This window comes from Stegodyphus dumicola, chromosome 3, assembly GCF_044657685.1.
Source record: "Stegodyphus dumicola isolate Sdum_Otavi_A_Nest chromosome 3, ASM4465768v1".
Classification (NCBI taxonomy): domain Eukaryota; kingdom Metazoa; phylum Arthropoda; class Arachnida; order Araneae; family Eresidae; genus Stegodyphus; species Stegodyphus dumicola.
The window spans coordinates 69,777,037-69,804,895 of record NC_140770.1 but is presented as its reverse complement, the minus strand read 5'-3'; the positions used below and the strand labels follow the sequence as shown (position 1 = coordinate 69,804,895).

The 27,859-nt window shown below is 33.3% G+C and overlaps 1 protein-coding gene across 1 annotated transcript; it reads right to left on the bottom strand.

The window, feature by feature from the left end:
• Nucleotides 1–963: 963 nt before the first annotated feature.
• SNRPG (small nuclear ribonucleoprotein G) lies at nt 964–15,504 on the bottom strand. Its single transcript, XM_085812988.1, has 4 exons — nt 15,345–15,504; nt 15,169–15,191; nt 5,924–6,048; nt 964–1,110 (listed from the first exon to the last, which is right to left on the bottom strand). Exons 1-4 carry the CDS (start codon nt 15,374–15,376, stop codon nt 1,057–1,059), a joined length of 234 nt encoding a protein of 77 aa, XP_085669114.1. The 5' UTR covers nt 15,377–15,504; the 3' UTR covers nt 964–1,056.
• Between the last annotated feature and the right edge of the window lie 12,355 nt (nt 15,505–27,859).

Sequence of the window (27,859 nt, the reverse complement as noted above, 5' to 3'; positions counted from 1 at the left end):
ATTGTGCTTCATAGCATTATACCTTGTTTATTTTTCAAATTCAAATATTGTACAAGTTGCCAAAATGAAACATTATAATACGACAGCGATAAATAAAAATGTTTTATTTTAATGTTACTTTTTTTAAATATAATTTCAATATATTACCATTATTTTAATGAAATTTATCAATGCTACAGTGTTTTAAAAAAAATTGTCAAAAAATCCTCAGATCTTGGAATTAAAATTTTTTTTATAGAAACTGATCTTTAAAATTGTCAAACTTAGAACCGTTTAAATAAAAGAATTCACATCTCCATAATCAAAAAGTTATTTAAGAGCTCTTTATTAGAAAAAATGAATTTCAAAATGCTTATGTTTCACTTCTTGCTTAGAAACTAAAGTATCCCATCATTTATATTAGAAATAGAAACAAATTATAACCCATTCAAAGATAACCATATATGTCAGTGAATCACCAAAAATATTCCTCCAAAAAGCTAATTTACATTCAAAATAGCAGTCGAAAAAACAGACAGAAATTTAAGATGATTAAAATTAAGGACCTTCTGCCGATTTTGACCAAAATTAAGGACTTTTAAGCACCAAAATTTCGATTCCAAAAAATCTAAGAATTTTTAAGGACTGTTAAGGACCGTACGAACCTTGTTAAGGTATGGAAAATTTTTCTATAAAATTTACTTTTGTAGTTTATTAATCACAGCTATATTCCAGTTTTTTTAATAATATTAAGTGTATGCCAAATTAAAATACAGAATGAATTTTTGAGGAAATTTTTTTAATATAATAAAACTGTGAAAAGAAATTGTTTCCTTTCAATTAGTGGAATTTGTCTTAAATTAAAGAATTACCTTTTTAATCATACTTAAACTAGCCCAGTTTATTCACTTTTCTCCAATATACTTGATCATGCTATTATGCTTATCACATTACTGTTTGTAGTTAAAAATAAAACTCTAAACATTAAAAATGCAACTCTAACATTTATTACAAATTAGACACAATGCAAAAATTATTAATGAAAGTTGATATATGAAAAATGCACGATCTGATATGTCAAGCCACTCGATCTAATGCTTCAAGTAAAACAATACTGTTGCCTCGAATAACCTAGAAGAGAAAGAAATAGGATTAATACAAAAAGATAATTTTATATAATTATTATGAAGTGGGAATTAAAACTTTACACAAATTATATCTATGCACATCTATCAACCTGTAAAAAAGATACATGTGGCTCTCAAAGCATTCTAAATTTAATGCAATCCATGTACAGTAATACCACCATACTGGCAAGTGAGACACATAGCAGATAATAATGAACAAGATGCATATACAAAATATTTGCATTAATATATGTAACTAGTCAAGTTTAATTGATAAATTATAAGAATATTGCCAACACTGAATAATGTGCTATTAAAAGAACTGTACACGACAGCACATTATACTATATTACTAAGCAATGTAAATGAAATTTCACAGTTCTTTTTTGTACACTGAACAAAAAAAGGGAAGTTTAATTTCTCTTCTACTGGGTCAATTGACAGAATTCAACTTGTGTTTTCCATGGCTCAAAAGTCTGACTTAGGATATATATTAGATTTATATATAGCTTTGTTCTAACATAGGTATTTTGACACAAAAATCAGACTTTTTCTGAAATAACCATTTCTTTTCTATATTCTGATTCTACGACTCAAATTATGCATAAATACTGAATTTTATAATTTTTGGTGAGAAATTTAAAAATTTATCTTGGCAAACTTTTCCAGTTTGCACCAAGAATAATTAATTCACAAGGCGAACTTCTTACTTTATAGCAACCTATTTTCCTCTCCTTTTTCTTCATTGTCCAGGAGTGGGAAAAAAGTCATTGGTCATACTTTCAATTAATTTTAACAAAGTGCGTAAACCACATTTTCGTTATTATTGCTTATAATAAACTAGCAGCTATGCCGCCAGTCTTCGTCTGGCTTTTAAATGTACCGGGAAAATGTCTGAAGGGAACACCAAACTTTAAAAACTGCGCAGAATTTTACCTTACAAAACTTTATCATCATCATAAAAAGCAGTCCAGTATAGAATTGAATGAAAAACTGTTGCCAAAACCACATTTCTAATAGAATGAAACTATTCAAAATAATGCGATTTAAGGGTTACCATACAAACGAAATATGGGGAATATGGTTTTATTTCATCGTAGTGGTTTTTTAGTTACATGTTGAATAATGGCATATAGTTCTATGAAGGAAGATGTGGAGAGAAATCAGCCACGTGTTTTCAAGCTACATTTAGTTCGAGAAGATATGCTATTGGGGTTATTAATGAAGCATTTGTTCATAGTTGTCTTCATGCCGACAGAAGCGTGTTTTTGCAGCTTTTATGGGATACAGGACTTTTGAGGCTGAACTCAAGATGTCAGAAGTGCAGCTCTGATATAAAAATTCAAAAGAAAAACTGTGTTTCTGATGGATTTTTATGAATCTGCAGAAACATTGTTCAGGGTAAAGAATGTGGTTTTGAACAAAGTTTGCTTTTTATTCTTTTAATTTTGCAGAGTTATTTTAATTGTTGCACTGCTTTAATTTTATGATGGAAGTCCCTTTAACTGGCAACAAATTTTGGTGATGAAACCCCATTTCTAGTTACTATAATAGTTATAACTTGATTTTAGCTTCCCATTTTTTTAAGCGAAAATAGATCGATGCATACACGGACAACGTCAAGGGAGTGCGTAATGTTGAGTTTGTGCAATTTTCTGATTTTTTTTAAGTGAAAATAGATCAAAGTGAACAGGGACACTGTGTTTGTGCAATTCTTTGACTTCTTATTTTGGTTTTGTGTTGTGGCCATCTTGAAATTGTGCCTTCCTGGTGCCGATCTTGGCGTCAAAAGTGAATAAAAAAAAAGGGCACTCAATTGTAAACTTTAACCGTTTAAATTTGTCATCATTTTTGGTGAGGAACTTCACACTTATCTACTTTTTTTGTTTTTATTTCAGACTTATAGCATAAATCGCACACAAAAATGTAACCTCATTTCAAACATTTTAGAGTTTAAGTTTGAAAGGTAAACTAAAAATGTAGGTAAGCAAAAATCGTGGATTGTTTCGCGAAAAATGTTTCGCCACCCTGGTCCTACAGCTGTTCTAAATTTTGTTACTATGGCATTTTGTTGCATCAATTTGATTTACTATTTTATGGAATTTTTAATATTTTGTTATGGGTATCTACTTTACACAATTTTTACTAGTTTATTATGTATGTTTCATGAGTTTTAATTTTTGATAATTTAATTTCTTTTTTATGTAATTTTCACCACTATTTCATTTTTAAAAAATGGCTACTTTTTTCACATGTTAGGTAACCAAAACGTTACCCAACAACTGGCGACTTTGCGGGGCGGTTGGTCAGATAATGCGATAGCACTTTTTTATGCTTTAAGCTTGCACATTTAGTATTTTTTCATGATAAGTCCCAATTCTCAACTTCACTTTCACATTGATGACAACCTGACAAACCAAAAATTATTATTTTTTGCTTTCACCACCCACCTAATTATCAACACACTGCAGCTTGAGAAATGACTTACACAGAAATATCTAAACACTTTTTTTTCTAATTTTAGGAATTGAAAGTATATCTTTCATAATATTATGCTTGGTATCTTTCATTATATTTAATAATATGATGATTTGAAATTTCAGCCAACTTTATTATGGAGTTTGAGCATGTTGATGGCAATGAGAAATTTCTCTCCCCCCCCCAAAAAAAAAAAAAAAAAAAAAAAAAAGATTTTGTAAATGATACTCATAGGCCAAAAGATTACATTTTGTGCTGCTTGAATTCAAAATGATTGATCTATTATTCAGTTAAGCGCAAGACCAGTGTGGGTGGCAAAATTTAGGGAAGGCAATTTTTTCTTTTTTTTTTTTAATTTACAGAAGTACTTGACAGGAGAAATTTCAGACTCACACAAAATGTATAGTGCTAACCTTGGGTAAAATGTAAGAATTTGTTTATTCGGAACTCGTATAAGCCTTAAGCATGGGAAGACAGTCGGTAATGCAATAACTAAGATATTTCAGGCTTAACTTCATCAGCATGTGATAAAAGCAAGATAGAATTTAATGGAACAACATGTGTTTAGTCACCAATCTCACGATACATCGCCGATAGTGTACATTAGCTAAACTTTATTATGATAACCACAAATTTGAAAATTTTCAGATTTTGCATATAAAAACCACAACTGTCCAATTAATAGAATCTGTGAAGAAAATTATAGAGAAGTCATAAATAAAGATGACACAACACAAGATTATCATAGCGATGACAAAGCCCAATCATCAATCATGTAACGGTCAGCAAAATCGGTAGTATGGTTCTAAATCCAGAAAATATTGCTACCAATAGTGAAGAAAGTGACAGGTTTGAGATAAGAAAATTTGGTACTATTTGGTTTCGAGGGCCATAAAACAATTGCAGTGAAAATGTGTGCGCAAAAGTTCCAAATCTAGCAAACGTGCCCATTTAACAGCGAGCCAAATCTAGCGTACACACTGATTTCACATTGTGTAAGTTTATACAGTTCTATATTTCTTAAGACGCCATTGAAATACTAGTTTAATTTTTAAATCCTTTTTTGATATCCTATTGATTTAACCATTTGGGAATTGCCCATGACGAAAACTCAGCAACGGAATTTTTGGTAAAGAGCAGAATCACCCACTGCTTGACGTGTTTTTAAGAATTGCACATACTCGGTATCCATGTGCACATCGACCTATTTTCACTTAAAAAAAAATCCTAGAATTGCACAAAAATGGCACTGCGCACGCCCTTTACTTTATGTACACATCGACCTATTTTCGCTTAAAAAGTAAAAGAAAATTGACAAAAATCCAATTGTTTTTACTCTTGTAAAAAGTGGCAAACAAATAAGTGAGCGATTCTGCACTTTACTGAGAATATTTTCAAAGAAAAGGCATCATGCATTTTAGAAAATTACGTTTGAACAACCAACGAGATGAAATTATGCTTTAGTGATAACACGGTAGCGAAATAGCGATGCAGGCATCCATTCAGTTATGTTTAGCAATTTTTATATAAATTATAATAATGATCTGAAATAGTTATTTACTCTTATGCTTCCATTCCAGTCATGTTTAGCCTTTTTCATATAAATGAAAATAATAAAAAAGTATATGAAATTAACCTTCCATCTAAATTAAAACATCAATCTTAAATAGTTATTTACTATTATACTTCTTTTTTTTGCCGCAATTATTTTTGGCAGCATTGGCATCAACAACAGTTTGGCGATTTTTTACGGCCCTCGAAACCGAAATTTTTGGTGCGGGAATTTTTACATGCTATACATGTCTTGAACTTGGTAAATGAACAAGAAAATATTTCTATCTATAAAATTAAAGAGAAAATATTAGCACAAAAAGATGAAGCAAATTAAACAAGCTACACTACGAAATATTTAATAAAACAAACACTAAATTTTTTTAAAACTTTGATTCCCTTAAGGCCATAAACGCTTTGTTATTTCATAAATTGCTATTTTTAATTTTATAAATTTCTACATGTCATCTTACTAGATTTCAACTGATGATATAAAATACAGAAAAATTATAAATTCAGAATTGTCCTGACAAATCTGCATATCAGACTTTATACAAAATGAAACTAGTTTTGTTTTAATGCTTTAAGTTTTTTTTTCTAGTTTTAGAAATACAAAATGATATGATGTGCCAGAATTGCCAACTCCTGACAAATCTGGATCTCAGGCTTTACACTAAATGAAACTAGTTTTGTTTTAATGTTTTACGTTTTTTCTAGTTTTAGAAATACAAAATGATAATATGATGTTATTCTGATTAATAAAGTAAGCAAAGAATCTAATAACTTACAATCATTCCAATATTGTTGGTTTCACCATTCTTAAGCTGTTCAACTGCCTCATCCATTACCAAATTCATGAAAGGGTCAAATCCTCTCAGAATGCCTGTGACATGTCGTCCACCATTCAGTTTTACTGCAAATTAAATTTTGACTATTTAATCATAAATGAATACATTTTTAATACATAAATTTCTGTGTTTTATAACAGGTAGCATCCTTAATTCAGTTTCTAAAAAACTGGTAAAACTAAATGTAACATGCAAATTCCAAATGTCCTCAAAAGTTTACGCAGTTCTCACTTTAATAAGACAACATCTAAGTCTTCTCTTTTAACTTTCATATAATTTACAATTTTCTTCACTACAGAACATGTGATTTCTAACCATAATTAAAACTAATGTACTTTCATTATCCGGGTGTGGATTATCTGTGTGTGGCACAAGTACACTCGGCATTATGCATGAGAGTAGCAAAAGCTTGGTCAAAAGTAAAACCAATAACACTGGTTTAATTACGAAGAAAGTTTCTTCCTAACATAAAAATTAGAGATTTATCTAATTGTAAAGGAATCAAGGCAATAAGTGTTATTGTATCCCCCCCCCCAAAAAAAACTGAAAATGTGAAATTTCTCAAAAATGTCGATCAGAAGATTGAGGAAAAGTTCAATGGTGATTCAACTGAGCTGGGCTTTCAAAGTTTAAGTGAGATGGGTATCTTTTCAAATGTTGCATGAACATACGAGGCAAAGAGCGATACAGTCAAAAGTCGTTAATTCGGACACCCATAATCCGGAATGATCTATAACACGAACCTCAAAGCCACAAACTTTCTGCGCACACATGGCGTTGATGCATGTGCATAGGCAATTAAACAAAAAGTGGAATTGCTGCAAAAAATGAACAAAGGTATATCCTTTGTTTCTCTAACCATTCCGAAATCTGTTTATCAATTTTACACTGCTCTGCGGCAGGCGGGGAGGGGACGCCGTGCGGCGTGCAATGAATTGGAAGTTGACCTGTCAGCACTATCCTTATCTTCAGGGCAGATGTCTTTATTTTATTTGGCTTATAATTCCTTACTAAATGTAGTAATTCATCTCGATGTACTCCGTCTTTGATATGATTTAAATCAATTCCTCGTCATTATAATTCGCTTCCAATAGTGAAGAGAGTGACACAGAGGTTATTGAAAATGAAAAAATTTCGATCAACAAATTAGTCGGTATTCTCGACACAGCAATTATAGGACTTGAACAGCGGAACTTTGTAACTGAACAAGAAATTATGTCTGTTTATAGAATTAAAGAGAAAGTATTATCACATAAAACGAAGCAACTTACATTGAGAGAAATGTTTAATAAAGTAAACAAATAAATATTAAGCTTTTTTTTTTGTAAATTCTGATACCCTTTAGATCATAATTGTTCTTTATTTTATAAATTACAGTTTCATATTTTTAATTTTATCATTTCTGCATGCCATCTTACCAGATTTAAACTGATGATCTATAATCCGGAATCGTCGAAGTCCCGACAAGTCCAGATTAACGCTTTTTACTGTACTGGAAAATACAAGGGAAAAAAAAAACCGCTTACAGCTGCACTAATGCATATGCCACAGCAAAGCATTCCAAAAGATGCCATTTAACCCGCAACTGGGGAGGTGCCCTCTCACAGACCGTTACCGGTGTTACCGTCCGCTACCGGTGTTGTTCCTATCACCGTCCGAGTGGATTCTCCTGCTAGCTCCTCCTTTTGTGACCTTGATAATTCTCACATATTGGCTAACATTTTCTGCACCTGCTTCATTGTGAAATTCTACTCCATTGTCTGGAAACATGGCTCTGAGACTCAGTCCGAAAAATATCATAAATTTTTCTAATTCGTGTTATGCAGAAGTGCTGTAAAGAATTCTTGATGAAGCGGAAAGTGAATTTAGCGATGAAGATGAATGCCAAGATTTTGCAAATGAAAGTTCACATTCCACGACAACAGAATTTTCTGAATCTGACAATGAATGCACTGAACCAGAGACTGAATCCATTTCATCTATAAAACATTGTTATGGGAGGTATCCGCTTCAAGTGGTCATCTATTGAACCTCAACAAAACGTGAGAACTCCCGCGCATAATATAGTTCTTCTTACAGGATTAAGAGCATATGGAAAATTGAGTGAAAATACAGATCGTAAAAGCGATTGGGAAGTCCTTTTCATAAACAAAATATTGGAGAAAAAGAAAGAGCTGAAAACTTCGTATTTATGTGCAAGTTGTAAAATGCCAATTTGTCTGGTATGTACACAAAAATTATGTTACGAATGTGCACAAGAATATGCTGAGTAAGTCGATATCTTTTGCAAGAAGACAATGGTATTACTGATAGTAAGGTACTGACATTTTTTTTTTTTTATGTTTCGTACAATATTTGTATTTTTCATCTGAATGTATCTATTATATGTTAAATTAATGGAAAATAATTATTATTCATACAAAATAATAGTTATTCTGGTTTGTTTTGAATAATTTACATTTGCAAGTGGTTTTTCATAAAAAAGGTTCGTTACAGAAAAGATGTTCCTAGTGTTGATTTATTTCTTTGTAATTAAATCAGTTTTACAAATGATTATCAAGGTCACTTTCAGCATTTTGTTCTAAATCACTTCATTTAGTTATCCCTATTTTCATTTTCTTTAATGAAAAATAACACTATCGTATTCGATCAGACTGGCTGCCATGCTTCATCAACCCATAAAGCAGCCTTCTTATTCATTGGAAATCTGGGAAGGAATGGAATTTGCTTTCATAGCTTGTGCTTGAAAATTATATTGATAGAGATCCAGTGGCTTTAAAACTTTTATAAGCGCATCTGGTATCAGACATCAGTGCTAAGCTCTTTTTCTTTGGATTTTACCATATCCACTAAATGGGATTACAATGAATCCAGAACAATGAGTTCCTGATAATATATAAAAGCATATTTCCTTTTTCAATAAATTTATACGAGCCAAAAGAATATTACTTCTTCATATAATCATCCTTTTTTATTAGTGCAAATGACCCATTTATGGAAGTTTCAGAACATTTCTTTAACCCGTTCAGGACCAGCGTCACGTATACACAGCACAACGATTCCACTCCTACCAGCCCAGCCTCGCATATGTGACATTAAAACGGATCAATTTATTTGAATTTTTAAAGGGCAGTAAATGGAGCTAAATGGTAATTGTTTTCACATGGATTGATTTATACGGAATTTGACCTTTATGTACTGTCATTAGTTTCTGTTTTGTGCTTTTGGCTTTGAGAGATTTAATGAAATAAACACACTGGAAATCACAGCTCTTTATAAGTACAACTGTGAAATAAAGGGTAACAGGCATTTTTGTTTATTTGCTTAGAATTTTCTTTTTATTTTGAAACTTAACATAAGCTTTCTTGATTAATTAAAAAGTAACATTACAACATAATTACAGAAGAGGAAAGACTATCAGCTTTCTCGACACATAATGAGTCTTGCTGCTCACCATTCTCAAGAAAGAGCAAGTGTTTTTTTTTTTTTTTTCCCCCCTTGATTTAGTAGATTATTACATATAATGCCTTGAATGGTCATTACATATAATGACACAGGCAATATATTTTGGTATATAATGTATTTACATATAATGTATATATTGATGTGATTAGTAACGGATATCTCGCCAGTGGGGGGTCTTTCCTTGATTACTTTCCGGTCATCGTGGACGATGTTTCTGATTTACGAAAAAAGGAAGTTTTCTAAGAATTATTTCTGAATGTCTTTTGAAGAAGTTTTGGGACATTGTTTCTTTCCATTAGCCATGGCTAAGAGACCTTACTTAAAACCCTTTGTGATGCACTATACTTTAAATTCGATATTTCAACAAGAAAATTTGTATGCAGTCTATCTAGGCCTAAAAGTGTATACAGGTAAAATTTTGTAAAAACTGTACTTACCGTTTCAATTCTGTAAGTGTTCCATGATGTGGAACACTGCACCGCCAGAGTGCAGTGTTCCACATCATGTGCGACTAGGCGAGCATTGCAGTGAAGCATGGAAATGAGCAGAAGCTTATGTATAGTAATGAAAAACACTGTATTATAGCTTTATATATAGTTTTCTGCATATACACAACTTTCTTGAATATATATGGATAAATGAGATAAATATATGTATGTACACAAGTCCTATATACAAAAATATTTACAAATTTTTCGATTTCATAGCTTTGTGAAATTTTCAAATCATGTCACATCTTTTTGATAGAAGCGCAAACCAAATATGCAGATTTTGAGCACAAAACTTGTCTTGTGCGGCTTCTGTTCCGTGCATCAATATGTTTAGAATTCCAAGTAAAAACTTTAGGCTGTGTAGAGGGGATTCGGTGAGATGGATTGTCAACCTTCTCATTAAATAAATGAGTTTCATCCGACATATCATCATCGGATTACACAAGTGTTTCAGGAATGTATAATCGCTCTATCTTCACGCTCTGATTCAGAATCGGAGGGTAATTCATGAAGAACCTTAAGTGCTTCGGAAAGAGTTAGACCTCTCCGTGCCATTTATGGAAAACTAATAATAAAAATACACTGCAATTAATATTAACAATAAAGAAAAATAAGCTATAAGATATACATACTTAAAAAACATCTACACATTTATTGTAAATAAACGGGAATGAGAATCACTAACACGGCACAGTGTTCCTGCTAATGGAACACCACATTTTATTCAATGATTCTGCACATGCTTTTTGTATGAAAAATGTAAAAAATATATAAGAATATAGAGTACAACCATCAAAATTAAACGGAATTTTTTTTTTCAAACAAATTTTTTTGTATCACAAAAAAAAAAAAAAAAATATTCAGAAGCGATTCAAGTTGGGTATTCCATGTAGTGGGACACTGATCCACAAAGGGTTAAAAACTTGTTCAAAATCACCGGACACTCCACCTTTCCGTCTAACTGGAAGACGGTTTCCAAAAATTTACGTCGACAGAAAAGGTAGGAGAAGATGCGTTGTATGTGCTAAAACCAAGAAAAAGCAAAAGCAAACAATGTATTTTGAGTGTGAAATATGCAATGTAACACTGTGTGTGGATACTTGTTTTTAATTATTTCACACACAGCAGAATTTTTGGCTCTAATGTAGAATTGGGTGCCCCTTCGATTAGCGACAATTTTTTTCAAATTTCGGTGATGAAAGCTCACTTCTGTTTTTAATGTTTAACACATTCTGGTTACCATGATAGTTTTAACTTCCTGATTTTATTTAAATGAAAATAGATTGATGTGCACATGGACAAATTTAAGCCCGTGCGCAATGCCTAGTTTGTGCAATTCTAGGATAATTTTTAAGTAAAAAACAGATTGATGTGTACATGGACACATAGTTTATGTAATTCTTTGACTTCTTATTTTGATTTTGTATAGCGGCCATCTTGAATTGTGCCTTCCTGGCGCAGATCTTGGCGTCAAAAAAGAATCGCCAAAAAACAAGGGGCACCCAAATGTAAACTTTTACCGAATTTTTAAATTGGAATTTAATTACCTACAAGTAATTCTTGTTTAGTTTTTTTCATATTTGTAAATTTTTTTCGTGTTTATAGTATTTATTTCAGTGTATACAGTCAAAAGTCGTTAATTCAGACACCCATAATCCGGACCTCAAAGCTACAAACTTTCTGCGCATGCGTCGAGTTGACGCATGCGCAGAAACTGCTGCGAATTTGCGTCTGCGCGTGCGTAAAATACGTTTACGAATGCGTGTTTAATGTATAACGGACGGGATAAGCTAAGCTAAAATTATCTATTTCAGTTAATGTTGCAGATTACATTGTTCCTTAATCTTCGAATTGGATCCGGCTTATTATTTTTTGCAGACTGTTAGAGCAATTTTATAAAAGTAAGCTTGAACTTTCGATTATTTCAAATAGAATTTCCGATATATATTTACTAATATGTAAAGGATATACAAAGCGAAAGTATCTTTCGGAGTCCATTAAACAAAAAGTGGAATTGCTGCAAAAAATGGATAAAGGCATATCCTTTGTTTATCTAAACTTTGTTTATCTTTAACACCGCAGAGCGCAATGAATTGGAAGTTGATCTGTCAACACTATCCTTATCTTAAGGGCAGATGTTTTTATTTTATTTGGCTTATAATTGCTTACCAAATGTGGTATTTCCTCTCGATGTACTCCGTCTTTGATATGATTTAAATCAAATGCCTCGTCATTATAATTCGCTTCCGATAGCGAAGAAAGTGACAGAGGTTATTGAAAACGAAAAAATTTCGATATACAAATTAGTCGGTATTCTCGACACAGCAATTATAGGACTTGAACAGCGGAACTTTGTAACTGAACAAGAAATTATGTCTGTTTATGGAATTAAAGAGAATGTATTATCACATAAAAAACGAAGCAACTTAAACAACTTACATTGAAAGAAATGTTTAATAAAGTAAACAAATAAATATTAAGCCTTTTTTTTTTTTTTTTTTTTGTAAATTTTGATACCTTTTAGATCATAATTGTTCTTTATTTCATAAATTACGGTTTCATATTTTTAATTTTATAATTTCTGCATGCCATTTTACCAGATTTAAACTGATGATCTATAATCCGGAAAAATCGATAATCCGGAATCGCCGAAGTCCCGACGAGTCAGGATTAACGACTTTTGACTGTAGTTATGATTTTAGTATTTTGCCTTTTAAATTTATTTCTATTAATGTGATATTCTTTATATTTATACACATTAAAAACAAGTGCATTAAATATGCAACTTCAAAAATTGAAGTCATAATATCAAAATGATTTGATTTTTTTCTTTTTTTAGCGCCATGCAATCCGAAAATTAATCAACACTATTTCACACAACACACAATCAAGCTTAATACAAAATAATTTTTCCAAATTTACCCCCTTTTCCGATTAAAGAACTGTAATTCGTCCATTAATGTCACATGACATATCTCACAATCTCTCATTTCCCTCACACAAAATAATGCGTAATCGGAACTGAATACTTCTCACATTATTACCAAAGTCCTAGGTAGTAACCTTTATCGCCTCCAAAATGTCGCCAAACTACCTGTTACCATATTCCAAAGATCAGCTATGGGAACTTCTCTCTATTGGCAGTTCAATCCAAAACACATCTGCTCAGAAGACAGTCAAAAGTAACGAGCTTCATCCATATAACTTATCTGCCCTCTATTCAAATTTTGTTCTTTAATTTTCTTAGATGTATACTCCCCTTCAACCCCCTAAAAAAACCTATCTTTCTTTTTTAAGACAGTCCACAGGAAGATCCTGTCCAACTGTTATTTGGGTCCCGTTGGATAACTTCTCTCACTTCATGAACCACAAATACTAAAGTTCTCTAACAAAATTTTTAATTTGATTTGTTGACCAATTACTTTTAAAGATGAAGACGTCAGTCCAATAAGATCTTTAATTCATGTTTGTACTCCCGCTGCTGAACACATCTCGTGTCAACCTAATATTTTCTAAAAGCAGCTGTATAAATTTTTCTTGTAGCATAAGTTTCTTGGAATCTAACTAAAAAAATTCTTTCAGATGCACTTCCCCACCAGGTATGCCACAGACCTAAATTTTAACACATATAAGCCACTGTTTATCTACCCAATATTAAAGTAATATTATGATTTGCTTCCAATTATTTTATAAGCTTCTGCTAATTACAAAACTTTTCTGGCAGAAATAAGTATTTGTGGTTTCTGCCATGCAAATGAATTGAAGAAAGTAGTGTGGCATCATAGTACTTAAGACATGAGGTCCAACTTCCATCGAAGCTATTATGATGTGATTAGTTGCGTGATTGCGGTGAATTTGACCGATGGGAAAATATTTGTTGGATGTCAGTTAGGAAGTACGTCCCACATTGTGCAACGTAAAATGGCTGCTGATGGTAAAGTTAGTGTTTGGTGGTATAGAACAAGAGAGCGGAAGGTTTTTTTTTTTTTTTTAAATGGTTGAGTACACAAGTAACTTTGTTAGTTGTAATTCAACGGAATTATAATTGTCTGGTCTGTACAAAGGAAATGCATATGTTCAAACATAAAGATCGTCCAGATGGCTTTGACACAAGAAGATTCAAATGCTCACCATATAAAGCATTCCATTAAAGAGGGAACATGAGGAAAGATTCTGGTTGCTGATAGGGAATTTTGTGTGCCACAAGCTGAAAACATGGAAATTTTCTTTGTGTAGTGCTTAGATGCTATAAGATAAATTTCTTTTATGTTATTTCATTGTTTGTTTTAAAAGATAGGTTATTGAGATATTATTATATTTTTGGGATAAGTGCAGAATCACCCACTGCTTGGTGTGTTTCTAAGAATTGCACATACTCAGTATCCATGTAACATCAACCTATTTTCACTTTAAAAAAAATCACAGAATTGCACAAAAATGGTATTGCACACTCCCTTTATCCATGTACACATCGACCTATTTTCACTTAAAAAGTTCAAAGAAAATTGACAAAAAAAAAAAAAAAAAAAAAAAATTCTTCTTACTCTTGTAAAGAGCATCAAACTGTTTGTAGGCGATTCTGCACTTTACCCATATTTTTTGTTTGGCTCCAGTGTAGAATTGAGTGCTCCTTTGACTTTTTACGTGAAAACAGATTAATGTGCACATGGACAAAGTGAAGGGAGTGAGTGCACAATGCCGAGTTTCTGCTATTCTTTGACTTGCTATTTTGGCCCCCACTACACAAAGCCGAAATAACAAGTCAAAGAATTGCACAAACTCGGCGTCCACGTATCGCCAAAAATCGACGAGGGGCACCCGTAAATACATTTTTATACCAGCAATACTACACAATAAAGGGTGTGATTTCACACACAGCAAACGACAAAAAGGAATACATAAAATACACAAATTTCTGCAGCAAACTACTGTACTGCCTATTTTCAATATATTCATTTTTAATTCGTCGGCATTAATTTAAGTTCCATATTTCAAAAGATCTCGCATATATTCAAATATTCCGCATAATAAAGATGCAGATGTATATTAAACCCGCTGCTTTGTGAAGTCTACCACAGTATAAGTGCCACAGAAACACAAGATAAAACAGTATTAATTAAATAGTGTTTATGAAATTTCAAATAAATAAAAAAACCACAGTCACAAAATAGACTCACAAAAGAAAACTAAAAAAAAAAAAAAAAAAAAAATTATAATAACAATACTTACAGTGAAGCTTTTTATCCATATATCTGAAAGATAAAAATATATATATATATATCTTACTTTTCGTATATATTTGCATACATTATTTAAACATAAAAGCAGCATTTTTCAAAATGGCACCCATAGATCAAACGAACATTATTTTGCACTTTATTATAAAATATTACATTTAAACATACCTCTTGAGCTCAGGAGGTTGTGCCTTACTCATTTTTGTGAGTAATAAATGCTACACAATTACAGAATAATAGTATCTAACACCAAATCAAACGATGTTATTCGAAACTATACTTCACAGCAACACCGCGGGGTAAAAACTAACAAAGCTTCTTTCTACACATACTATTGCCAGATCGTAATTTCGCTTCTACCAACTTTTCAGAATGAAAATTATTTTTCAAGCAATTATTAAAAATGTTCAGTTACATGCCCCACTCATAGTCAATACTTGTAATTATTTGCTTATAGATGAAAAACAAATAACAGGAGGTGCTAAAATAACTAATTAGCAGCAGAAATCAGAGTAAAGAACACTTTTGGGGGCGATGTTCGGAGAACAGCAATATTCATAATAATTCTCATACAATGTCTCACAATAATGATCGGCCACTATATTTTTTTTACTTTTTTAAATAATAGAAGAAAAGATTTGAAATAAAATAATAAATAATATTATCCTTTTGAATACATATTTTCTTAGCTCTCTCTTTGTACTAAATTAATTTGAAAAGATTAAATAGCAAATTTAAAAAATAACGTTTTAAGCTGAAATGGCAAAATAATATTCTACAAAATGAAACGAACATTTAATAGATAGATATTCTTTGGAGAACAGCATTTATGGCGCCAATTTGGCTCCTTTAAGGACTTGGGCGACATTTTAATGCTAACCCACTGATTATAATTATACTCCGTGTGCTAACCGAAGTAAGGAAGCTTGAGAGAAGCAGAAAATCTATGGGGAAAAGCAAGATTAAGATGTGTTTATATTTGTTTGCTAAATAATTGCTAATTCGGTTATGTTATCTAGCTAAATTAGCATTAAAAGCAGGATAATGAGCATTTATGAGAAAACACAGGGCAATCTTTTTTGGATCGGATTTCATATGTGTTTTAATGTATCACCGCCTTTCAGAGATTTTCCCTCAGCAGACCTCTTTTTCCTATATTGGACTAAGGAACGAAATTAAAATCGTCTGCAATCGAATGCAAAAGAAATTTTGGGGAGACGCCTTTTGACATCATTCCTTGGCATCAAAAAATATCCTCGGAGAATTTGGCACAATGTCCATAAATGTCCATAAATATCCTCGGAGAATTTGGCACAATGTCCATAAATGGCGTCAAGTGCCGGTAATCGGAGTTTTTATACATGAGCATGCATGTTGAACAGCAATTCTACTCAAGATAGACCAGAAATATCCATTTAATAAAAGCATTACTAGACCAAATTTACTAACGCAACAAATTACGATATGGAAAGGGGAAGGGGGATATGCATATTAATTTTCTTTTCCACTCAAAAAAGAAAGAAAAAAAAAGAAAAGGCGCGATAAAGCCAAATAAAAATAGTGCATTTACTAGAACGTTTTTGGTTACAAATTAGCAGTGTTTGCATAACTGGCTCTTGGCAACTGATATTGTAATCTGTTGTGAAAAATAGCCACTTCACTAGGGAAATAAAATTAGCTTATTTAATAGAATAGAATAATGCTCTCATTCATACCTTAAATAAGTAAACTCATGTTAATAAATAAAAACGTTGTACTTCGACAAAATAGAACGACGGATAAAATCCACCAAATATGAATTAGTTGAGAGTATAATATAATATATATATATATAAATATATATATATATATCTTACTTTTCGTATATATTCGCATACATTATTTCAACATAAAAGCAGCATTTTTCAAAATGGCACCCATAGATCAAACGAACATTATTTTGCACTTTATTATAAAATATTACATTTAAACATACCTCTTGAGCTCAGGAGGTTGTGCCTTACTCATTTTTGTGAGTAATAAATGCTACACAATTACAGAATAATAGTATCTAACACCAAATCAAACGATGTTATTCGAAACTATACTTCACAGCAACACCGCGGGGTAAAAACTAACAAAACTAAAGAATGTAAGAAGAATTGGATGTTTGTCAATTTTCTTTGACTTTTTAAGTAAAAATAGGTTGATGTGCACATGGATACCGAGTATGTGCAATTCTTAAAAACGCGCCAAGCAGTGGGTGATTCTGCCCTCTCCGCTTAGTCCAGTTCTTGCCGATATTGCCGGTCTGTCTCTAGTAGATGAGATTTTACCGGCTTCTTATAATTAGGCGGCACCGGAAAGTTGAAAGTCGTTGACCGGTGAGATTAGAGGCACTGAGGTCTAGGTGAAAGAGAAGGCTACCATGTGTCGCTGAATTGGAAAACCAGACAATTTAGCTATGGAAACGGGCTGATTGAAAGCAAAATAATTTCATGGTGAATAATTCCTATAAAATAAGGTGAGAATACATAAAAACATAAATGCAAAGATATATACAAAATAACATAAATGCAGTACAATAAAAATATGAAAAGATCTGGGTTAATTAATAATTCTGGATTAAATACATAATATATAAAGAACACATACATATTATATAAAGAAGATAAATCATGATGAATAATATAATACATAAAGGCAAAATTTTATAATACATTATATACAGTAGGTCGGAAAAAGTGTACCACAGAGGTGGGCCGGCCAGGGTCTTAGATCTCTGTCTTCTTGCAGAATGATGTAGCTAAAAACTTGGAAATTAGTCATGTAGGTGCATTTCAGGGCTTTTTGAAAGAATTTCTCGTTGCTTTTGTCGGAGTATTCTTTGATAAAGTCGATTTTGAGGTCCCTGTGCAGAGTAGCATTAGAGATATAAAAATGTGCATTTGTGATGAGACGCAGGTATTTATATTGGATGATTTTCAGCTTTTTGATGTCTTTGTCTTTGATAGTGGCCCAAGAAGGGGATGCATAACAAAGAATTGGCCTAATAATAGCAGTATAAATACGAAGTTTCCTTTTTTAAGTCGAGATTGGAATATTTGCCTATGAGAGGCATGAGCTTATCAGGTTCAATGTTCCGTCTTACTTTCTTTGGGAACATGCACAGACCTGACTCGGAACAGGGAGCTTACTAAAGCTATGTTCAATAAATGTGGGAAGTAGACAAGATACACAGGAAGGGTACACAAAACCCTTTATTTTTCACTCTTTACAATAATTTCCGTTCTTCGGAATACAGAGACCAACTACTTGTGGTCTGAACGTAAGAATATAGAAATATTTAACTAAACTCTAACTTAACTTTGGAATAATAAACGTGGAAGATTGGCCTTATATTAACAGGAAGCCGTATGTAGTACAGAGAACTGTTAACACTACAATACGTTTAAAATTATCAAGAGGATTAAACCTCTGGCCTGGAAGGCAACCAGCAACCGAGTAAAACTTCTAAGGTAAGCGGCCTGCTTCGACTAACTCCTTCCTCTCTCGCTTGGCAAAAAGCCACAACTTAAGTACTTGGCGTTCGCCAGACAAATTTTGCATAAATAAGTTAACGTTTTTAATTCTGGCCGGAAGTAGAAAATAAGAAGTGATAGTAAAGATTTAAAATAAAAATAAACGTTAGTAAAACTTAAGATCCTTACAAGCTGTTTGAAGTTACCATAGGCTCTATTGCGACAGATGTTTATATGATCAGTCCAGGTTAATCTATGATTGATAGTGACATCAAGATATTTCTCTTTATTAACTATTGGAAATTCAGTATTGAATATCTTCAAATTTGAGATGAATGGTTGTCTTGATTTTCTATTTCTGCTGATTATGAGTAGCTGGGATTCTTCCGCATTGATAGAGATTCTCCATTTGACACACCAGTGCTCTATGTGAGGTATGATTTCCTGAATTTTGTTGACAGCTATATTTGGGTTAAGAGACTTAACAGCAATAGCCGTACCGTCAGCATAGCATCCGAGAAAATTATTGACACCTTTGTTGATGTTAGGAAAATCGGAAACGTAGAATAGGTACAGGATCGGTCGTAAAATGGACCCCTGCTCAACGCTGGCTCTTATTATTCTTTTATCTGATTTTTCTTTGTCAAAAGATAAGTAAAAATTGCTATTTTTGATGAATGAGTAGATCAGTTGTGTCATTTCTGTGGAGAAGTTGTTTGAAATTAAGTTGAAAACGAGCCCCTCATGCCAGACACGGTCGAAAGAGTCGCCACGTCTAGCAAGAGTAAGGCGACTTTCTGATTATTGTGAAGAGCAGCACCGATAAATTCGGTAAGTCGGACAAGTTGTCTGGTAGTAGACAGGTTTTTTTTAAATCCAAATTGCTCAGGAGGAAGTCAATTGATGTAGTCCTTCATCCTGTTAAGAATGATTCTCTCAAAGATCTTGCCAAGTCCGGGCAGTAGGCTTATTGGGCGATAGCCCTCAGGGGTCGTCAGATCTTTACCTGGTTTAGGAATCAGTATAATCTTTGCAGTTTTCCAGTAACTTGGTAAATATGACTCTTCTAGACAGGAGTTGATGATGCTGGTATACTTAGTGATAGTACTGAATGGAAGATGTTTAATAGTGATGTTATTTATTTCATCATATCCAGGTGCTTTTCTATTTTTAAGACGTTTAATGATATCAATAACTTCATGAGGGTTTGGGAAATCAGTATTTAGTCTTGCAGAAGGTCCTTTGAGGTAGTCTTGGATACAGTATCTAATATCATACGAAAATTCAGGGTCATTTGGAGTGTCGTTAGGGAAGAATTGTTTTTCTAGATGGTCTGCTATGAGAGTGGTTTTTTCCTTATCTGTGATAGCAATTTTATTATCTTGTTTGATGGGCTTGTTGCAAGAGGGGATACTTCTAAGCCTTTTAGCAAAGGAAATCATTTCCTGGTTCATTGAATTTATGGATTTTCTCGTTCCATCTTTCCGCTCTGAAATTTTGGATATTCTTCTTGATAATTTTACTCATTTTATTTAGTTCGCTCTTAATTCTAGTATCCCACATAGGTGCCATCTTTTCCGAAGCTTGTTACGTTCTTTCATTTGATTTCTTATAGAAAGGGGGAGAATGTCAGGATTTTGATCAGCTGGAAGTCTTTTGGGGGCATTGTTGTAAGCACATTTAATTTTATAAGTAAGCGCGTCAATTGCAACTTCGATATCATAAGTAGTTTTCAGATTTTTAATGTCCGGAGCGTTCTGCGTGAGAAAATCGTGAAATTTGGTCTAATTTGTACTATTGATGAATTTAGAATCAGAAATTTTGTTGGTGCCAAGGGTAGCAATTACTGGGCTGTGGTCGGAAGTGAGGTCTATTTTAGCATCAAGATAAATAGGTATAAAGCAGTTAATTAATAGATCCAAGATATCACCTCTTCTGATATTTTCAGGCAGGTAAGTATAGGTCAAGTATGTAGAGATAGTAAGGATGATTATTGATGAAATTATGGAGAGTCGTACCATTACTGTTAGTGCTTTTGCAGCCTAGTCAGTATGCTTAGCATTTAAATCTCCCGCGAGAATGGCAGGCTTGTCTGAAGAGAGAATATCATTTAAGATCTGTTCATTAAGAGGGTTGTGAGGTGGGTTGTACATGGTGGTAAAATATGTGATTCCATAGGCCGGAAGTAGTAGAAACCGTGACATGTTCTTGATTATTGCTTCTATTATCATTAATTAGGCATGACTGATAGCAGTTTTTAACAAGTATGGCAGTACCTCTGCCTCTCCGTCTATCGCAACGATAGCTTCTATAATTTGGAATGTTGATCCGGTTGCAGGGATTTGCATGCGTCTCAGTGATTAAAGCGACGTCGATGCTAAAGTTGGTAAGAAAATTTTGAAGTTCTTGAAATTTGTTTTGAATGCCTTGTGCATTCCATATCATAACCTGTATGGGTGCTTTTGTGATATGAGATTATGACCCATTATTAGTATTGTTCTGAGGGTTTTTCCTGGTTGGTGGTGTTTAACTGCTTTATTTTTTGGATGATCTGGACGAATCCAGCATTTTTAATTATCGAGACAAGTTCGGCTAAATCTGAGAAGACCTTTTTAGCTTCGTTTAATGTTGTGATAGACTAAGCCACAGAGGCGGAGGCACTGTGTTTAACTGCTTTATTTGTTGGGTGATCTGGACGAATCCAACATTTTTAATTATCGAGACAAGTTCGGCTAAATCTGAGAAGACCGTTAGCTTGGTTTAATGTTTCATTGAAAGTGCCTGATGCAAGAGATTGAGCATACGATTTTTCTTCGATGATTCTGCTTTGGTATGTTTTGGGCTTGTCTTCCTCTGGTTTTGGGAACTTTATACAATCCTTAAAACTTGAAGTATGATTCTGGCCCAGACAAGCGGTTTTTCCTTACTATTTTTATCCGTGCAATCTCGTGACTCATGTGTGCCGGAACACCTGACACACCTGGATTGATAATTACTGCCAAATTGTGTGTGGTTAAACCCTTGGCATTTGAAACACTGTAAGGGGCCTTGCCTCCCTTTGTATTCTTCAGCTTTTATTTTTAATCCGCATAAATATCTTTCCTGATAAATGGATTTAGAATCTTCAGTTTTAGGTAGGGTAATGAGGAAAAGGGTAAGCTTTGACACTTCTCCATTTCTGCGTCTTGACATTTGTTTAATGTCTTCTATTTTGTAATTAAGGTGTTCCAGATCGTCAATTTCGGTACTTCTGAGAAGTCCCTTTATAACTACTTTTAATTTCTTATCTTGGGGGAGAATATACGAATGATGTTCCACCCTAAAGTCTTTTAGTATTTTGACCATCGATCTGTAAGTGTCAGGATCTGATGTTGTTACTTTAATGCCATCCAGAATACTGTTGCCAATAAATTGGAATTTTTGCTGATCAAAGATTTTCTTAATTTTTTCGTATGAATACTTGTTCTCTTTTAGAAGGATCGGAGGTAATTTATTTTGTTGTGGCTTCTGATTAGTATTATTTCCTATGCTGTTGTAAGTATTGGTTTCGATAGTTTCATTTGGGGCTGATATATTCATGATCGGATTGTCCTCTTGAACAGTGGTACTTTCTGTAGTAGATTCATCACTGTTGGTGTTTTTATCTGTGAGGTTAGGAGTAGTAATTTTCCAATTTTCTTGATGAGTTTTGTATGTTGTGGGAGTAATAACATGCGTAGGTTGACTTAATTTGATTTTTTTGGCCGGGAAATCTTTTTCTAATAGTTTGATCACCTCTGCGTTTGGAGACGTCTTCATCTGAGCTAATAGCTTTGTCTAAGGTGAGTTCCTCATCACTATTTGTTGAAGAATCATCTCGTAGCTGTGTAGGGCTACGACCCCTGTCATTGTCGAAAAGGCAAGGGTGATTAGTTACATCATAAATGCATTTTAAATTATGGTTTTGCTCAATTTTATCCTGATTAAATTTGTTGTTTTGTTTGTTAAGAACATTAATCATATCTAAAGAGCATAGGGGAAAGAATGACATTTCTCCTCAACTTCTGGGAAAGAGCCATTTAGCTCTTTAATTTTCTCGAATTGGCCCACCAGCGGCCGAGCGGTAAAGTCGCTGAACACTGGTAGTTCGGTCCGAGGTTCGAATCCCGCGAACGGGCTGGCTGCATGGGTGTTTTCGTAGTTTTCGCCATGTGTAACGTGTATACGAGCCATTTTCCCTTAGAAAGTCCTCCAAGAAGGCATCCCTCCCCTTAGGCAGATAGCCCTAGTGTGCTTTGCCATAATTAAATACACCACCACCACACCATTTTTCTCCAATTCCATGATTTGAATAAGGTAATATTCAATGCCCCCAGTCGCTCCATAGTTAGGCTGGTTTCCATAGCGATCGCATGGGAGCCATAAAATTCAGCGCCCTGGTTAGTAAAAAATTCTTGCTTCCTGGAACCAAACCCGCATGAAGGCGTTCCGGCAGACAGATGGGCAGGCGGATGTCTAACAGGCATCCTAACAGTTTGAGCTTGAGGGTAACTAGATAGACAGTACAATCAAAATCGGATTAGTAAAAGACGAAATATCAAACCAGCAATGACAATAATGGCAGATAAGCATCGGCAATTATATGGCAAGTGGCGATGTCAACTGAGCATGCATCGTAGAGATGGTAGAGAGATAAGCCAGACTGTGAGTGAGATCGTTATCCGACTGATCGGTGGCAGGCACAAGACCTGGCACGACGTCTATCCCCTTTGAGGTTTCCCTTCCGCTTAGTTGATAGCACGGAGTATAAATACTCTGTGGTTGATAGTCAATTATACTCCGTGATTGATAGTCTATTATACTCCGTGGCTCATTATGCTTCGTGGTTGATAGTTGGCGCCAAATAATTTGGCGCGAAAGTTCCTAGTTTCTACAACGCAGAAATCTTTTGTAACTAGTGCTGTAGAAGTAACGAGAAATTGTGTACCCGTATGTATTCGTTACTCGGTGAACCAGTACTCGTTACTATCGTATCGTTACTCGTTACTTTCGGTAAAATCGATCGGTATCCGTATCCTGAGCTTATTTTATCGGTCTACGGCCCTAAAAAGGGCCTTGAAACGTAGCATCGCATTACGTGAGCTATTCTACCTCGCGGGAACTGAGTAGTGCTGCGATAGGGAGTTTCGCGTCGCATTTTTGGGTAGAAATAATTCACTTTATTTTGGCTATTATTTTTTGGTGAACTGGATATGATTCATTATTAAATTTTCTATTGCTGTCAGGGCTTAGTTTCTAAAGTCAGAAGCGCCTACGGAAGGCCGTCAGGAAAATAGGAAAAAATAAAATAAAAAATAAAGGAAATAAATATTACAATAATAACATTAATTAGTAATTAAAATAATAAAAAATTACTTATTAAAAAACTTAATAATTAAAATAATAAAAAATAGTGATTAAAATAATGAATAATTAAAGTAACATAATAATTAGGAACTGAAATATAAAATACTTATAAGTAAAATTTAATAAAAATGTAAAAACAAATAAAAATAAAAATAATTTTTAAATTTATTATGACTAATTAAATAATAAAGTAAAATACCAGATCTTGTCTTATTGGCTTAGTATCGTTTCGTCCTTTCTCATTTCATACCCAGCTCGAAAAAGTGTTATTTCGTTCGCTGCCTTCCCCCCCCAATTCTCTCTTTCCCGTTTATCCGATGTTTGAAAAATAGGTGTTTACTTTACGATAAGGCGAACGTCTGTTTACTTCAATTAAAATGGTTTAGAAGAGATGACTGTTTCTACTTCGACTTAGCTTTTGATTTTTTAATAATATTTAATATTTTATGCAGACAAATTATGTTGAGCAAAATAATGAATTTCAGACGTGTTCAAAAGGTGAGTATCTGAATATAATAACATTTTTGTTATATATTCAAAATATTATTATTTTAATTATTAAAAAAATGAATTATAGTATCCATTTTTTTTTAATTTCACACATTTCTAAAGCAACAGAAGTATGGTATCACTATTTTGGCACACACATCAAAAACATGTATAATTAAGATTAATGTCAATTCCTTGTTAAAAGTAATGGGCCCTCTTTAAATGCAACCATTCATGCTTTTAGAGGATTTTACATGTGGTGGTCTTAAAAAGTTGATGTTCACTACCAATGTTTGTTTATGTTCCCAAAAATAGAGATCTCTTAAAAGGTGACCTCTTAGAGATGTCGTAAATAGATGATTTGCTATAATTATTTTCCAATAGATAATGGAATTAATGTAATTTAATGTCAATAACTCGAGGAAGCAAGTTTAAATACGGTGCAACAAAAATACAGAAGTATTTTAAATGACGAAAATATTCATATTTTGTCAATGTCAAATTTAAAAAAGAATTAATTTTGGAAAAATTATGAAATCTAACTTTTAATGTCGTCTTCTGGTTTCTATATTTATATTTGGCAAAGTTTTATACTCGTTATGAAAAAATAAAAATACAAGAAGTTTGAGTCCCGTAGGACAAAGATTGACCGGGAAATTTAGTTTCAAAATTTGCAATGTTTGATGCCATTTGTAACTTGCCTTCGGGTATCGCTTAATTGAGTTAGAATAATTCAAAGAAATAAGTTTAAATGAAGTGCAGCAGAAATAAGCATAATTTAAATAGTCGTAGAAGGAAGTCATGCGGAATCCATATCAAATTTTCACTTTTTCATAATAACCATAAAACTTTCCCAAATACAAATACAGAAACTGGGAGACCGCCTTAAAGATTAGCTTTCCTTATTTGTCCGCTATTCGTTATTTCGTTTGCTGCTCCCCCCCATTCCCTTCATTAGAACCGCTAATGACGAAAGGGTGAATTTTGCCCGATTCATCCCCTTTCCAAAAACTTCTTGTTGAGACAGTTATTTGTTGAGACAAGGAATGCTACATTATAAATGTCAATTTGCTTTTTATACTTAACAATATGATCGATAAAAACATTCGCACATGTATAGGTTAAGTACGAATTAAAAAAGAACTTAAAAGAAATTTAGAAATCTATAAAAGGTAAGGAAATTTTTATGTTACTTTATTAAAGACAATAGTGAAGCACTAAATATTTCAATTGGTGTTATTTCATAATGCTATGAGTATACCTTTATTCATTTAAGAAATGGCCCACCAGCAGTCGAGCGGTAAAATCGCTGAACACTGGTAGTTCCGACTTGAGTTCGATCTCAGGCGAATGGGCTGGCTTCATAGGCGTTTCGTAGTTTTTTCCGGGGGCCCACCAGCGGCCGAGCGGTAAAGACGCCGAACACTGGTAGTTCGGTCTGAGGTTCGAATCCCGCGAACGGGCTGGCTGCATGGGCGTTTTCGTGGTTTTCCCCATGTGTAACGTGTATACGAGCCAGTTTCCCTTAGAAAGTCCTCCACGAAAGGCATCCATCCCTTTAGGCAGATAGCCCTAGTGTGCTTTGCCATAATTAAATATACCAAATATATACCGTAGTTTTTTCCCGTACCTGCTTACAAGCCAGCTTACCACGTACCATACGAGCCAGCTTTCCTAAGAAAGTGCTCTACGAAGGCGTTTTTCCTCTTAGGCACATAGCCCCAGTGTGTTTTGTCATAATCAACTAAACCAAATCATTTAAGAAATATATCAGTTGATCACTGCTCAGTCTACATCTGCTGTTTGCTTATAAAATCACTTTGTAAAGACATTTCCACTATTTTGCTAATAATTCTGGAAGGCTCATAGAATCCGAAATTATGTTACACTAGCTAACTAAGAGAACTTAAGTCTGCTTAATACAACAAAAATCTGCTTGTCTTGCTTTCGTGTCTTTGGGAAACGTAAGTATAAGCAGAAATAAATATTAAAATCTATCACGTATATTTGTAAGGATGTAAAGCATACTGTTTTAGTTCACGATAATGATAAATATGCATCATGTTACGACAGTTTTAAAAGATCACAAATAACTATACATATGCTAGACTTCTACCAAAATTTCTGTTACAATATGAATATGCATTTATTATTATATGAGTCGTAAAAGGGCCCACCAGCGGCCGAGCGGTAAAGTCGCTGAACACTGGTAGTTAGGTCCGAGTTTCGAATCCCGCGAAGGGGCTGGCTACATGGGTGTTTTCCCCATGTGTAACGTGTATACGAGCCAGTTTCCCTTAGAAAGTACCCCACGAAGGCATCCCCCTTAGGCAAATAGCCCTAGTGTGCTTTGCCATAATTAAATACACACATGAGTCGTAAAATTCAGCACTTGTCATTTTTAGATTCTAGGTATATCACAACTTTTTTTTTTAATTTTCGTTTTGTTTTTAAAAATTCATTCACTTTATAGCTTTTCTTCAATTTATTATAAAGGAATAGGAGTTTTAATTTTGATTTGTATATAATATGATATAAATTCATCATTCATTTATAATATTTTATGTATAACAGAAAAATTATTATTAATGTTCCAAATTTAAATTTTTTTAATGATTTGTCTTACATTTGTTGTACATTTGTTGAATGCATAGGTAAATATTTCAATTATACACAATAAAGATTATGCAGAAAACAATTCAGCTGGCATGACAGCTAATTGCAAAAGAAAAATTAGAGTCTTATTGCTCTTAACCCTTAGTACAACAGCCATTTTTAAATTGACGTTAAAATAAATTTATTCTATGGTCTATTCGAAAATAACTATACTGAATCATTTATTGACGACTTCTAAGAGGTCGCTTTCAGAAAGAGACCTGTATTTTTTAGAACATAAACATACGTTGATATTGAGCAACACTATTTTAAGATGCCAGAGCAAATGCACAGAGCTCCAAAAATCCTCTAAAAGCATAGACGGTCACGTTTAAAAAGGTTGACTACTTTTAATAAAGCTTGTATATTAATGTTCATTATACATTTCTCACATTTTTACAAAAAATTCTTTCAAAACAGCGATACTGTGGTTCAATTGCTTTAGAACTATGCGAATTTAATAAAATGGGCCCTATGTAATAAAAACCTATTTATATTCAGATACACACCTTTTGAACATGTTTTAAATCCATTATTCTAATCAAAATACTTTATCTACAGAAAACATTGAATCAATATTAGAAATCAAAAGCTAAGTGAGATTAAAGTAGGAAGAGTCATATCGTCTAACCCATTTTAATTGAAGTAAACAGG

What these genes read in the sequence shown, in the direction of transcription:
- SNRPG (XM_085812988.1), bottom strand. Translation starts at nt 15,376, where the DNA reads ATGAGTAAGGCACAACCTCCTGAGCTCAAGAG. An exon ending in CAACCTCCTGAGCTCAAGAG is followed by an intron (nt 15,192 to 15,344) that starts GTATGTTTAAAT and finishes TTTATCTTTCAG; the next exon opens with ATATATGGATAAAAAGCTTC. An exon ending in CCAACAATATTGGAATGATT is followed by an intron (nt 1,111 to 5,923) that starts GTAAGTTATTAG and finishes TTTCTCTTCTAG; the next exon opens with GTTATTCGAGGCAACAGTAT.